The sequence below is a fragment of the Lycium ferocissimum genome, chromosome 1 (genome assembly GCF_029784015.1).
Source record: "Lycium ferocissimum isolate CSIRO_LF1 chromosome 1, AGI_CSIRO_Lferr_CH_V1, whole genome shotgun sequence".
NCBI classification, from domain to species: Eukaryota; Viridiplantae; Streptophyta; class Magnoliopsida; order Solanales; family Solanaceae; genus Lycium; species Lycium ferocissimum.
In genome coordinates this window covers 662,607-678,731 of record NC_081342.1, presented here as the reverse complement: position 1 = coordinate 678,731, position 16,125 = coordinate 662,607, and the positions used below count along the sequence as shown (strand labels likewise).

At 34.5% G+C, this 16,125-nt stretch overlaps 1 protein-coding gene across 2 annotated transcripts; it reads right to left on the bottom strand.

Annotated features, from left to right (window-relative positions):
- Positions 1-8,957: 8,957 nt before the first annotated feature.
- On the bottom strand, positions 8,958-15,268 carry LOC132066293 (uncharacterized WD repeat-containing protein C2A9.03-like). Of its 2 annotated transcripts, none has more exons than XM_059459824.1 (10): positions 15,149-15,268; positions 13,845-13,976; positions 13,486-13,653; positions 13,305-13,391; positions 12,719-12,853; positions 12,009-12,119; positions 11,373-11,464; positions 11,181-11,286; positions 10,066-10,152; positions 8,958-9,620 (listed from the first exon to the last, which is right to left on the bottom strand). In XM_059459824.1, the coding sequence occupies exons 2-10, from the start codon at positions 13,953-13,955 to the stop codon at positions 9,207-9,209; spliced, it is 1,311 nt and encodes a 436-aa protein (XP_059315807.1). In that variant the 5' UTR covers positions 13,956-13,976; positions 15,149-15,268; the 3' UTR covers positions 8,958-9,206. The 2 variants fall into 2 exon arrangements, with proteins under 2 accessions (XP_059315807.1, XP_059316278.1); XM_059460295.1 differs by lacking the exon at positions 15,149-15,268 and adding an exon at positions 14,996-15,095.
- Positions 15,269-16,125: the final 857 nt, after the last annotated feature.

The window sequence follows — 16,125 nt, the reverse complement described above, 5'->3', positions numbered from 1 at the left end:
ATTTTATAGTTTGAAAAGTTAGTTTAAAAGAGAAAAGATCACATCAATTTTTACACTAGTTGATTAAATGAAATTGAGTTCTTGATATTTGATACTTGAGAACGTTTTATAAAAATTTGGTTTACATAAAAAAATGGACCGGAAGTCATAAATTTGGGATTATATATGAAAGTAACATTTCTTGTTCTTTTCTTTAATGTTCTTAGATTTAACTCAATTGCATGATGTGGAATGTAGAAGTACAGGTCAATGAGACACATATAATCATGTGATCATTATTTCAAACCTCAAACTTACCCTTAATACAATAATACACACACTGACACACACACACACACTATTTAATCTCACATTTACCGTATGTATCCATTATAAAATATAATTACATAATCTTCTCCAATAGTTTCAGGAAAATCTCTTTTATCATCGGAAAAGTTAGTCAAGTAACCTATCTCACTCAAATTCGATTTAGTACTATTTTTTTCCCAGTTAACGTACGTAAATTGAGTTAACATGCAACTTGAGATATAATATAACTCTATTTTAGCCCCATTAGTTAACATGGTTAAGATCGAAAACATAAAGCACTAGACTGATAAGACGTTACATGAGGTGATCAGTATTATTAATTCTCTCATGCAATGAATGGTTCACGTGAGAAGATCTATAACAAGAGACAAATTTAAAATTTAAAGTGTAACGTACTATCAGATTTACTAATCTTTTTGTGACGAATTAAAGTTAGAACTTACTTAGTGTCAACAGAAGCAGCTCCACTTGCTACTGATGATGGTCAGTGACATAGACCATAGTCATTTCTGTCGAAGTGTTTGAGAGCGAGCATATATTTTTTTTCCGGACAGAATAACTAAAGACCCTTCTAAACTTGACACGCTTTATTCAAATCCATTAGGTATGATCCCAATTACCTCCTTGAATTTGGTGTTTTATAATCATCATATCCTCAAACAATATAATTGGTCCTAATTACCCCATATACTTGACTTTATTTCTATAATCCAAGTGATTTTAAACGTCGTTTGGCGCGTAAGAGTGTAAAATAACAACCACATTATATTAATCTAATGTGTAAAAAATCTAAAGTACCATTCTTTTATATTTAGTCATTGCAACGGCTATTTTATTATCATCCTCCTTGTATCTTCTCTATTCCTTTATTAAAATACAACCCAATTTTTCCTTCTTTAACCATTTTTCTTTTGAATTGGTAACGGTTATAGAAAAGTCATGTATAGGAGGGTCATTAGGAGGGGGTAACGATTATAGAAAAGCTAAGTACAGAGAGATAACTATAGAACGTGACTAGATATAGTGTAAGGGAAATTTAACTAAAACGCGCCAAATTCATCAAGGAAACTTTACGCATTATGCCTAATCTAAAAGCTTAAGCTAGCTGATAAAATTAGAGAACGTTAATTTTTTGAATCCCTGTAGATGAAATTTCTGCACTCTGTGGTACGACATACATATGTCAGTGCTCATTAAAACTGGTCGATTCCTAGTTTCCCACCTTCTATACATAGAGCAGAATCTAAGAAGGGATGCCAGAAGCACCGATTATATTGTATCTCATCATATGAGAGAATATAATGGGTATCCTGTGACTCATTTTGATTTCCCATCTGTGAGGTTTTGTCAGGTTCGATGAACACAATTGCCTATCACATGTTTAAAAGCCCACAAGTAAAATGATAGCTATGCATCACTGCCTCATATTGCTGCTATATATTATCATCTCCTTCCTATATTTTGAATGTATATATTGTGACCGACTAGCTCATGATTTTTACTAAAAGAGTCAAAATATAATTTATATCTTTTAAGGAGAATTCAACATATGAGTCGGCCTGGGCTGAACTTCGATCAAGCGGTCAAAATGGATTTTGAATAAATAAATGGACGGGTCGTTAATCTGTCCAAATTATACTTGGACTGAGTCAAAATGGGCTAAACAATGGGTAATAGCTCAATCCGTCCAACTCTTATCAAAATTTAATTTCTTTGTTTGTTCTTATAATAATCAGTTTAAGTACCGAATAATGTAGAATTTCCCCCTATACTATGGCTATTATGGGTCAATTTGCGCTACATATATATTAGCCCAACTTGATGAGCTGAATTGGACGGATTAAAATGGATTGAATAAATAAATTAGTGGATCATTAACCCGTCTAAACTTGAGCGGATTGGAAGGGTCATGTTTTCATGTGCAACTTTTGCCACCTTATATATACAACAACAACAACAACACATCTAGGTGTAATTCGCATATAAGTCCGGGAGAAATATGCTCAATGGGGAGGGAACTAAGTCAATTGTCTTAGGCCCCCCAAAATTATTGTTTTATAGATTATTATATATCGTAAAAAATGTTATTAATAAAAGATATTAACTTTTGAAATGTGATAAAAGGTTTTCAAACAAATAACTCCAATTTCATAACAAACATGTATATATAAAAATGACTAATTTGATGACGATATTGATAAAGTTTTTTTAAAAAGTCTTTTGTAGTAGTATTTTTTTAGAGCTGATTATTTTAATTTGAAGTACACAATTGTTAACGAAAAAAATTATTCTATTAATAAACTTAAGGCCTTTTATCATGGTTTGGCTTTAGACCACAAATTACGTTGAGCCGCCCCTGAAAAAAGTAACCTTATATAAACATAAAGTTAAATCTTGACCTATCTATATAGTGTAATTTTCCGATCAAAGATAGTCGATTGACTCTCTATGAACAAGAATTGTTCCGCTGTCTATATATTGTGTAAACAGAAAAAATTGCCTGAACAAGGGTAAAACTTCTTGTGTCAGTCGATCAATATTGAAGTAAACAGAAAAAGTAGGTTGTGTAACTTCGCGTATACCACATATTATATTACTTCCCTTTTTATGTACAGAAAAATTTTCAATTCAAAAAATGAGATTCTCAAAAATACCTAAAATTTACGTAAATACAAGATATTACATTTCATTTCTTTAGTTTGAATATATATACACATACACACATTACACATAAGAATTTGAACCAATATGTCATGGTTTTCTTTTGTCCATGATTGATGTTGTTTTCACTGACGAGAAATGCTTACGTGCTGTGAGTTATGGGATGAGTTATCATAATAACTGGTACAAGGTTCCAAGCTAAATAACGTAAAAGTTTCAAAGATCTTTATTCCATTACGATAGACGTATATTAATCAGATAACTAATATTTTTGTAACAATTTTGAAGTTTTGTTAAATGAAATGTCACAAGTGCCCATTGATTTTTCTTGGTTAACCATGGTGCAATATAATGTTTGTTCGTTTTTCAAAACTATTCAAACATATGAAATGAGAAATAATTATTTTAATTTGGGAAAATAGTGCTTTTGGTCCCTGTGTTATTACCTTATTCCGGTTTTAGTCCTCATGATGTTCGACTAGGAAGGTGTGGCCCCAGTGGTGGATAGGATTCGGAAGGGAGGTTGAGATGGTTCGACCATGTGCAGCGAAGATGCGTTAATGCGCCAGTGAGGAGGTGTGAGAGGATGACAGTGGTGGGCCTGAAGAGAGGGAGGGGTTGGCCAAAGAAGGCTTGGGGAGAGGTGATTCGGTAGGATATGGCGCTACTTCAGCTTACCAAGGACATGCCCGGTGATAGGAGGGGTTGGAGGTCGAGTATCAGGGTAAAGGGCTAGTAGGGGGCCGCGAGGATTTCTTTTCCGTATTAGGAGTGTTATTATCTTTGTTCACTCGCTTATTTTTCTAGATCTCCATATAGCTTGCTTGTTTCTTTCTTTCTTTCTTTCTTTCTTTAACGTCATTTATCCTATTATATGTTGCTATTACTGCCTATTATTATTGTTGTCTGATAACGAATCGATTTGGGGATGAAGCCAAATCAATTCAAACGCGGAAAATTAAAGGATACGAAGAAAAGGGATGAGAACTAGAGGGATAGATACTTGACACGAATGGGGGAACCCTATAGACAAATCTAGGTATATTAAACCTAAACCCTTCTAATTTGAACTCAAACACTCACAAGGACCAAAGCAATATGAATCAAGGCAAGAAGTTCACTTGAAATCCACAAATGAACAATCTTCATGAATTCATTGGAAATAAAAGGTTCTACAACCAACAATGGAATCCACCATCATATGACTAAACTAACACTAGATTCTACCTAACAATCTATCACTCAAAATATGAGTATCTCTCAAATATTCATCATCAAAGTCTCCCTAATGAAATGAAAAGACAAGCTATATATACAAGCTAAATAAAGAAGACTACTAGACAATTACAATGCTACCCTTAATGAAATAAGGGCTTCGTTTGGTTAGTCCTCTTAGTGTAGTCTTCAATTCAAGGATTGACCTTCAATGGCCAAACACGCCCCTCCTTGCATAGATGGCCCTCTAATCAACCTTGCATGTATGACTTTCTTGCAAGCATAACCTTCCTTGCACAAATAGCCAACTCCCGATCTTGTCCAAGTTTGCAAGTGTAGCCAATTTGCAGAAATGTCCCTATTTGCACGTTTGGCCACTTTGCGTTTATACCCTTCTTGCACTTCTAGCCACTTGCGCATTTGGCCCCCTTTCTAGTAGCTTCTTCTTCAATCAACTCCCAAACCACCTTCCACACATCGCAAGCCATCTTGTGTGGCTTGTAGGAGCCTCCAAAGGCCTTCAATGCCATCCTTATCATCCACCGCTTGTAGAGCTTGAAGTTTCATAACTTGGCTTTGGATGTAAGTCTTTAGATGAAGTGTGCCATGTAGGATTATATCATTGTCTTGGCACCTTTTCTTGAGCCTAGGGTCTATGGAAACACCCTTCCTACCTCCCAAGGTAGAGGTAACGTCTCGTCTGTTCCTACTCACTTTCCCCTCACCATGTGGGAATATCACGGGCTTTGTTGTTATTGTTGCTGTTGTTGATATTCGACTAAGCACATTTAACCTTCGATTAATCAATATGAGTGGTTTTGGTCCAATCACTAACGGATCGGAGCTCAAAGAAACAAACGGACAATTAATTCCTAAGAAGGGCAAGTTGGGTATTAAAAACACTAAAATAAGAGTAACCTAATTTTACCATTTTATTTTCACATTGTCCTCGTGATAGAACCTTCTTCCATCTGGATTTAAAGAAATATTTTGACTCTAAACGTTGAGTAGCTTTTGTGATATTTGTGCATGGGAACTGGTAGAACTAATTCTGGAAAAAGACACCACCCTAGCTGGAAGTGGAACCTGAAAGAGCTTGGGACATGGCAGAGGACATCATTATAAGCGTACGTAGACACAAGTCTGAAAGAAGCCATTGGTTACTCTAAACAATGAGATTCATAAGGATGTGAAGCCAAGAAGAAGATTATATAATTAGAGCACTAAAGACGAGTTAATAATTATTAGCAATAGAATAAGTTAACTTTTAGAACTACCAGTATACCATACACAGATACAACTTTGTGCTAGTACATACGATATATATATACAAGAAAATTTAGGGAGGCAGTTCTTGAGTATAGATATCATACTTGCATGCATTATAGCTCTCTATTCACCTCTTTCTCTTGTTTCTTCTCCTTAGGTGGAAAGGAAGATATATGTTTCACATGTTTATCCCTCTTCATTCGAAGCATTTTTGCTGTGAATCCAAATATCCAATCAAAAATGGATTAAAAGACCCGCTGGCGTCGAGTATAATTAATCTAAAATTTTAAATACCCAACTTGCCCTTCTTAGCATCTTAGCAGTTAACTGTCTTTTTTTTTTTTTGCTTTGTTAATGATTGACCAAAAGCACTCATATTGATTAATTGAAGGTTAAATATGCTTAGTCGAATAGCAGGAGGACTAAAATCAGAATAGGGTAATAATACAGGGACTAAAAATGTCATTTCCCCTTTTAATTTTTTCCCAAATTCTTACTCCAACATTTTGATATTGCTTTCTGCCAACACTCCACTTTAGCAAATTTGCCATTGTTCTCTTGTTTGGATGAATGTGTTTGGCTGTAGTGTGTGTGGACACCCTAAATTTTGGCCTTCCTTTTGAATGAAAATTTTATTCCATTGAGTAGAATTATGGCTTATTTCTGACAATTGCCTTCTGTCATTTTCTATGTTCCTCTTGCCCCATTGCCTTTCCTTCTGCTTGCAAATTTTAATCTAAGAATATAATTAAAACTAGGGTAAATTTTGGATCACCTTCGAGGTATATATCTTGACACGTGAAATTTGTCGTAAAAGTTTTTGATCGAGTTCGAGTTACATTGGAGCTATGTTAAAGTCAAGGATAAATTGAGACGATTTGCTAATGACAAGGATATTTCGTTATGATCTTCGCTGTAATTTAAATATAGGAGCTATAATTGTTTCTCATCCAAACCTCCTTTGCCGGAAGTTAAGTCACGCCGTATATAAAAGGTCAATTTATTTTATCTACATACAGTAGATGATGAACTCCCTTACTGAAAATCATGCGTCTTTTGTTGGCACGAACGTATAATGAATGTCAATCTTAAAACACTTCAAACAATACAAGGTAAATATAAACGTTTTTTAAATTAATATATTGATTTATGTAAAGGAATAAATTAAAAAAGAAAATCAAACTTCCCATTTTCATTTCAAACTCAAAGAATTGTTATTATAGAAACACTTGTTTCAACTTAGAGAGAGAGATTATAATTCTCATTAGAATACCAGACAAAACAAAGTGAAGAGAAGAATTTAAAAGTACAACGTTAAGTTTTGGAGTAAAGAATTATAGAAATTAAAGTACACAGTACTTTTTAGAGTTTGGATTCCTCTTGTGAGGAAGGTACAAATCATCAGGGTAACATCAAATACATATAGACACAAAGGCAAAGACAAGATTGCATTAAGAGGTAGCAAAAGTATTTTACTTTTTCGATTTCTTGACTTGTTTTGTTTTCTTCTTTTGGGCAAAAAGTTTTTTCTATAAATCATCATTAATTGAAAAGAAGGTCCAACAATAATCGTCCAACATTGCACCTTAATTAAAATATGAGATGCAACTTTTGAGTTGTTTGAAAGTGTAGTAATTAAAGCACACTTGTGTGTTAAAGGGGTATGTAAATTTGGACTATTAAGTGAAACCAAACAATTCAATTTGCCATTTGCACTCTCCTAGGGTGCGATTATAGGAAGCTCTATTAGCGAATGCAGTCGCGATGATCAAAGCCTTGCTGCTTGCTTGGAATCAAACAGGCTTATCATGCCTGCCCAAGGCCAAATCCAACTTCTGATGGGCCGTCACTGTCAATCCAAATAATATGCCCTTGAAGCCCACATTCACTTTTACAACTTACAAAGTCCAGCCCGTACAAGGCTAATGTAAACCATGTTTGCCATTGTACTTCTAGAATTCGAAAATTATAGTATTTCTTATGCATTAATATATTATTGAAATTTGATTATTTTTTTCGTTAATTGGAATGTTGAATTCAAAAATACAAACATGGGTAAATTTGTTGTTCATAGAATGTAGAATTGAAAATAGTGAAACTAAAATAATTTAGTAGGTAACTAGGTATATGATTTGTTACTTTACTGTTACAATCATAAAGTTTTAGTTATTTTAATGTAACAAGAAACAATTATGTTACTTTACTATAGAATTAGTGAATTAAAAGTAAAAAATCAACCAAACTCGAACAAACACACCAAATTAAAAAGAGGAAGATCAAATATTATTGCATATCTATCATCTCCACTTCCATCTTCTCCATTGAAATCTCCTCTCATGTTATTGACAAATTAAAAGATGGAAAAGATTTCAATGAAGAAGATAGAAAGTGAAGATGATTGATACACAACTTCTTGTATTCATAATTTACTGGCCCGACTAATCTATACTTCATGTTATACAAGACAACGAAAAAGCATTATAAAATGCGCTTTAGCTGACAAACTAATGCGTAAGAAAACGACGATTGGCGATCTTTTATACTATCACATGTCACAAAAAGATAAATTTCATCTATAATTTCATTTGGAAATTCATTTATGATTTGGAACAACGAGATTTGCATTGTATTCTAGATCCTACAATTACCATTTCTCATGAGAAATTATAGTATTTTTCTTCAATTTTGTTGTTATCTAAATTTTTTTTGGTAAATCACTGATGAAACATGGTTTTTATCTGAGATATCTTTAATATGCTGACATATTGAATCTTGAAGATTCTTATTTTTGTCAGTGCTAATTAAATGGGATGCCCAATGTGAAATGGTAACTGTTTAAATGAACTTACTAAATATAACTGTGTTTTTCTTTAATGTCAAAAACTTGACTTAAGGATGTAATTGCAAATGTATAGCCAAATATGGAAGTTAAATAATGAACTTCACTAGCTCATAACATATGAAAGCTAAAGACATAATATATCATTTATGGACGTCACTTCATAGTGAAAGACGTTTCACTGAAAAGCACTAATTTAGTAATTTTGATGTCAAACACCTTCTTACAAGTATGTAATACTTGCAAAAAATAATTTATATGGGAGTTACTAATATATATATTTTTTTGTAATACTTAGTCCCAATAAAATTGTTAATCTCGAGTCACTTTATTTTTCCTTTTTTCTTATGACCAGACTAAAAGGTTGAGCCTGAAGGTTCACTTTTTTTTTGTTTTTTTTTTTTTTGATAACCAAGAATTTCCATAGGATCAATGTCCCATGATTCAAAGCTCGATGGATAATAAACCCTCATCTACTCAAATACGAGGCTTCTAGCTACGACAAATTTTCAACCCGTGACATGCGCCTAACCAACACATCACAAGTTGCACCGTTACCACTTGATGGAAGCCCTAGGGCCTTTGAATGTGAAAGTCAGAAAACAAAACATTGTACTATCTTTCAAGACAATTTTTTTCCTTGTCACTAACTTTAGTATTCCTGTGACAGGTACAGCAATATGCTGTTCTTCTTTTCTCCTCTAACAAACATTTCAAAGTACAAGAGAAGCAAAATGGTAGAGGTTGTATATAACCACCAGAAACAAAGCTTACTCTCAGGGTGTAACTGTACATAGTGTGCCCAGATCAAGAACTGATAACCATATGCCTTGAACTAATTGGATGAATTTGTGCAAAATATTGGGGCTCAATGTGAATAAACTGCAGAACCCTTTTATCCTAAAGGGTTGAACTACGCGAACGAGTCAAGATATTTACAGGAATGCCTTCGGTTGTATTCTAGCAAGCTTCCATATGTTCGATCCCAAATTCCAATGTAAAGAGACACATCGTCCGGACTCAAAGATACCCCTGATATCTCACCGAAAAGATCAATTTCCTGACGTTTCTTGTAATCTGACTCGGTACTGTAAATGTGGACAAAATCTGCAGGTTCAGCCACTACCAGGAATCGTCCATCGGATGAGAAACGGATAGATCTAGCAGCACCGATGTTTCCCTTGAGAATGGCCGTAGACGAGGACAAGTTTCTCAAGTCCCAAATTCGACATGTCTTATCTTGATTCCCAGTGGCGAATGTACGTCCATCTGGATGCCACGCACAAGCAAAAGAGTAGTCTAAATGACCAACAATTGAAGCCACCGTCTGTTAACAGCAAACAAGCTCCCTTAGGTCAGATTTTGGAAGTTCAGCAAATGGAGAACTCATATGAAAGCCGAAATACAGAGAGATGTCTATCTTTGAAGGAAAAAGAAAATTTTGAAGCTCAGCACATTGCAAATATTTGCATTTTTTTAGAACACATTTTCCAAATAATCAACTCATCATAAGTGCAATAACCATATAGACCTAACATGCTTCAGAGTGGGCTTCCGAATTAACAGAACTGACATGCCGTGTTTACATAATCAAAAAGTTGCACTTTATCTGACTTTGCTGTAGTTCCAGTACGAGTGAACCAGCTAAAACGGAATTTTAAGATTTAATAGTATGTACATGTATTCGTTTCCTCTGGGCATTTAACGATCAATAGTACTATCAGAATGATTCAATGGATCTAAAGAAGGTAATGGCTAAAAATTTACAATACCTTTCCATTCCGGGAGTCAACAAGTAAACCATCTAGATCATCCCCAACAACAGTAAAAAGCTTGCTATCTGGGCTCATCGAGGTGTGCTGTGAAATAATAAATACATGAGCTCATAAAGGATGCAGCTTTAAACAGAACTGAAATATCTGTGCATGTAGACAGGAAGAAATAATTTTTAATCCAGATGAAAATTGGAGAGAAGTTAAATATCTATTCAGACATATAATGAATATCCAAACCCCCCCCCCCCCCACAACCCATATCCCCCTACTTACTACTTTTTTATCTTCACTAGGTGGGTTAACGAGGGGAAATATGTTATGCTTTTTCCATGACGACTGACTTTGAGCTTTGAGCAAATGAAAAAACTTCAAATAACCCATTAAAGCACGGCAAAAAAATTTGCAAGCTAAAAACAAGTTATGAAGTCAAAAGAGTAGTTAAACAAATGCAACAATGAGCAGCATAGGAGGTGGAAAAGGGAAAACATGAAATTGAGCATAAAAGAGTATCTCAGGGGTATGTCAGAGCAAAAAGCAATCATGTTGGCAATCTAATATATAAGAAGTTGCACCATCGGCCACAGTGATTGTACTACTCATTGCAAGCCAAATCTCAAATATTCATCCCCCATAAATTAGTCAACAAATGAGAATGATGGGATTTATCCTCAAATGCTAGGCCTTCATCCAACTATCCCCTCTAATATACCACCAAACTAAACCTGAATATATAAATCCTTTGATCATTACTCAGATACTAAAAGCCCATTGTTGGGCTGTCACAACACAAGGTCTTAAATCACAGAGTAAATAAGAAAGAACTTAAATAATCACTTGCAGCCTCAACTTATTCCAGAAAGTTTGTAGTGCATCTAAAGCCTCATACTAGAATTTCATTTAATTAAGAAAAGGCCTTATACTAGAAATTCATGCAACTAATCTAGCTCACCAACAAAATAGATGGTGATGATGATGATGCAGAGGAGGAGGACAATAATATTTATACTTCGTGGACAACCAAAAACTACAAAAGTAACTAATGATAGGAAGTCAAAAAAGGCAAAGAAATGGGAAGAACAATAAGTTGCAGTAAAAGCACGTAAAAAACTGACATTGACTGGCCAAGGGAAGCAGAAGTGGTTCATTTGCTGAAATTTTTCCATGTCGTACTCTCTCACACCACAGTCATTGTTGGCTGCCATAAAACGAGGCCCACAACTGCACAATGTTTATACTTAACTTTCATCAGTTGAAGTTTCAAACTAAGCTCAACAACTGATTATTATAACATTCATACTATGTACCTGACACTTTCGTATATCTCAATGGCATTTGTGATTGCATTATCCTCATAAGTGGTCCTTGCACAGAAGCTAACCCCTGGCTTGTCCAAACTCTGTAATATTTGAAGTAAAGTTAAGAAAATACCACAAGAATGTACATAGTAATCAGTAGGACTAATAGCCTTTGGCCAAGCTTCTAAAATCACCTTATTTTGGAAAGTGCTTTTCAAAAAGTACTTTTGGCGAAAATCAGTTTGTGTTTGGCTCTGATCAATTTGAAAAGCACTTTTGAGCAGCAATTAGTGTTTGGCCAAGCTTTTAAAAAGTGTTTCTAATTGTATTTTCTCAAAAGTGCTTTTGAGAAGAAGCTACTTCTTCAGCTTCTCAAGAACAACTTCTGCTTTTACTCAAAAGCACTTTTTCTTCTCCTAAAAGCTTGACCAAACGCCTCAACTTTGAAAAACAAGCAATTTTTTTTAAAAAAATAAAAATTAAAAAACACTTTTGGCCGCCTTGAAGAAGCTTGGCCAAACAGGCTATTAGCTGAAAGGACTTTTTTAAAATCTGTTTCCACCAACAAACCAGCTCTGTTTCACTAGTCCAGCTAGTCTCAAATATTAGCAGTCATTAAGAGAAACAGGAAAGTATCCCAACTACCTTACAAATGAGTTCCCCTTGGAAGCCCCCAGCAACCACAAAACGGTTCTTCACTGCCATCGTGCTGATTTGGGTTTGTGTCAGACCCTCTAACAAACTTCCTGCATGTTTCTAGAGGCCCAAAGCAACACAAAGGAGTAGGTAAAAACGAAGCAGAAAGAGAAGATATAGTTATGCAAGCAAAGAGGCAAATGTTAAAAAGGAAAAAATCAGTAGGAACTACTTTCTGTGTTGCGGTGGCGAACGCTGGAGGATACTCTCATACGGACCCCACCAACAAAGCCATAAATCAGAGTACTGAAAAGGCATATGCACACAAGAGTCAATTTTTCCCATGCTACATCCTGCATAAGAGGATTATTATTACATTGTATCATTATTTTATTCTTCAACTATTGTCGTTTCTTTTACTTTGGTTATCTTCACTTTGCTGTCAATACTTTTCTTTTCTTCGACACTTTCATCATAGCGTTTTTTATTCTTGTATTTGTCAACCCTGTTTTGATAAACTCTTTCCTTGAGCCGAAGGTCTATCGGAAACAACCTCTCTACCTTACAAAGGTAGGGGTGAGGTCTGTGTACACCCCACTCTCTCCAGACCCCACTGGTGGGATCACACTGGGTATGTTGTAGTTGTTGTTGTACATCACGCATAAGAGGAGGGAAAAAGAAGTAAAAGCATAACAAAAATAAAGAAGGTTTTCAGTTACCTCTGTTGGTACTATATGTCCAGAGAAGTTGACAACTTCTGAGAGGTTGCGGGAAATTGAAGACCAATGCATAAGTGAATCGTTCGAAATCAAATACACGTCATGTTTTGAAGTTGCCCACACCAAGTTCCTTAGCTGCCAACAAGAGTCATAAGAAGTCATTGAAAGATCTCCACAAAGAAAATTGACCCCAAATTATTTTTTTTAAAAGGGCCATTACTTAGGTGGCAAATACCACAGAAAAAAGATCCAATCTTTGAAACTGTAAGTAAAAGATGCTAGCCGCCGAAACCATCGCATATGGTATCTAACCACTTAGATGATAACAATTGACATGAATAGCGAAATAGAGATATAATTCATTTGGAAACCTAATTATTTTTTTCAATCACTGGAGTAAACAAATAAACCACTTCTTTTTCATTTGAATATGAATGGGAAAACAAAAAATACTACACAAGAAAACTGTGTCAGGCATAGAACATGAAAATTGTAAGAACGTGATCTTTCTCTTTAACTCCTTTTCTACTTCATGCCGATGAATTGTAAGAATATTTATCGTAGTGTATGCAGAGTAAATGCAGACCTGAAAATGGAGTATCGTAGGCTTCACCGATCTAGCATTGTAAAAGAATTCGTAGAAGTTGCCACCCTTCTCCACTTGTTTGCATTCCTGAAAATGTGTAAATGACCAGCAATGATGAGAATCTCACTAATTGGAAGCCCTTTAGCCAAATAAATTGTATAAAAATTGCAGTGTCGGAGACCTTATCCACAGCTTCCCCTGACGAAGGGATGTTCTCATAATTTCTGTACTGTTCGAGCCTTGTCAATCTGTAGCTTTCCCTGGTTACGTTCAATCCCTCCCATGTGATACCTTGTATATCTTTCCCTTTCCTTGCTTGTGCAGCTGATGTATCAGTCACTTTTGTTGGCTAAGAAAACATCAGAAATAAAATATGTTCAAATCATGGACCTTTGAATAACATAAGTATCAACAAGCGAGTCAAGTCTAACATATGCAAAAGCAATAATTAGCTGAACTATAAACAACCAATGAGGAACAAGGCAACATTCAATAGAGGCTAAATGAGGGAATAAGTAAATCAAGTTATGTTTTACTAACCATATCATCGTCATCAAGGTTTGTGTCCTCATTATCTAAGTCCCCCTCAAATTCATCCGATGAATCAGTCACCTCCTCCATGTAATCCGATTGATCAACCCGCATCCGCATGCCCTCCCACACCTTTCAACCCTGCATACAAGAAAGTCAAATAAAACCCAATGCACTGTTCCCTGATGAAACTTGTAGATTAAGGGTGTGTTTGGTATGGCGTTTCCAATTTTCCCCTATTCGGTTGGTCAAAATTTTTGGGAAACATTTTCTCTAGGAAAAGAAGTTACTTAAAGATGAGGAAAATGACTTCTTTAGTAGAAGCAGGAAAAACAAATTCTATAAATGGAATTTCACATTAAATGTCTCCTCCGCACCCTCCAACACAACTCACGTCCACCCCCCACCCCGCATAGGCCCCATCCCCACCACCCCCGTAGTGTTTGCCCTCCCGACATCTCCTACCCTAACCCAAAGAAACCCCAAAACGAGACGAAAACTAAATAAACACCTAAAGCTAAACTGCTATTGAAGACTCTAATGCTGAGTTATCATCAATTTGACTATTAATCCCTATCTCTCTGCCATACACAACCATTAATCAGAAAAAGTTTCCCAATCAAGAAAAGAAAGAACCTTCATTTTAGCTACCAAGAAACTCCTACAGCTAAACTAGCATTGGAAGAACACAATGCTGTGACTATCATCAATTCCAAACTAACCTATTTTTTTTATCATACACAACAAAACCAAAAAAAAAAAAAATTTCCTTGAATTAGCCAGAACAGCTCCTAATACTAAATCACCATAGAAAGCTATAATGCTGAAATTTTTGCTAATAACTCCATAAACCTAAGAAAAATATTCAATTCTACTAGTAATTACCAATCTTTTTGCCATACATAGCAAAACCAAGAAAACCATTCCACAAAAGAAAATAAAAAGAACAAAAAAAATCTTTCTTTGAATTACCCAAAACAAGTCCTATTATTAAACCACCATTGCAAGCTAAAAAGCTGAGATTTTTGCTTATAATAAGTCCATAAACCCAAGAAAAATATTCAATTTTACAACTAGTAATTACCTATCTTTTTGCCATACACAGCAAAACCAAGAAAACCATTCGCCAAAAGAAAATAAAAATTCTGTTTTAAAATTACCTAGAAAAACTCCTAATACTAAATCACCATAGAAAGCCATAATGCTTAGATTATTGGTAATAACACCATAAACCCAACAAAAGATCACAACAACACAAAGAAAAGAAAAAAACTGGGAATTTGTGCATAAGAAGAATAGTTACAAGAACTAACCAGAAAATTGTCTCAAATATAACACCCAAATGTATAAAGATTGAATTTTTAAGCTTCTTGTTGTTAGGCGATGTGAATGTATAATAGGCTTGGTGAATTATTACTATATGTGTGGCTTTGTAGGTATGATGATGCTACCCATTTGTTGGAGTTGGGTGTATATAATTGTTTGTAATAGATGGTATGGTACTCCCAAATCACTTATTCATTTATAAAATTAAATTAAATTTATTAAATTTTTTTCATCTTACTCTTAATATTAATATTCTTAAAAATAATCAATATTGATTAGAGTGTACTTATTGGAGGAATATGAGAATAATATAGTAATGTGTTATGAAGAATGTACGCTCAATATCCATTAATAGGCTTTTTTCTTGACCCTTTTTATGAGAAAATGACAAAAAATGGTACGTTGTATTTGCTAGTAAATTTATATGATTCTCTTAAGTACTTAATTATAGGTTTCGGGTTCAAGTTTTGAAAGTAATTTTTTTAATATGAAGCGCTCTTTTCATTAACGGGTCTTATCCAGCGTAAATTTGGATTAATTGAGTCTACGCGGAATGCATTCGAATTAATCAGGGTACAAGTGATAAAAGATAGTATTGATTCTTTAAATTTGTCAAAATTAGCACTTTTAATCTTCATCAAATCTTTTTTGAACCCTAGGGATTAAATTTAATAAAAGGATCCAAAAACTCAATGAAGTTTTCGTGAAATCTATAAAGACTACATCAAACACTAGAAATGTATCAAAACTAACATAAACTACACCTTCAAAATTTGCACTAGACATCATAAAATAAATCAAATGTGAGTTTCTGCAATTTTTTAAAAATATTCTCATTAAATCTAACAATCATTCTTTTTTGACACATTCAAATGACAAAATTGATTAGAGATATATTTTAATGACTATGCCATTTTATCCATTTTCTCCCTTTCTTACTGGTCTTTTTCTTTTCGAATACTTT

Excerpts from the sequence above, each read along its gene's own strand:
- LOC132066293 (XM_059459824.1), bottom strand. The coding sequence starts at position 13,955 with ATGCGGATGCGGGTTGATCAATCGGATTACATGGAGGAGGTGACTGAT. Across the intron at positions 11,287-11,372 it reads GAGATATACGAAAGTGTCAG|TTGTGGGCCTCGTTTTATGG; the intron begins GTACATAGTATG and ends AACATTGTGCAG. Across the intron at positions 10,153-11,180 it reads GCTTCCCTTGGCCAGTCAAT|CACACCTCGATGAGCCCAGA; the intron begins GTCAGTTTTTTA and ends ATTATTTCACAG.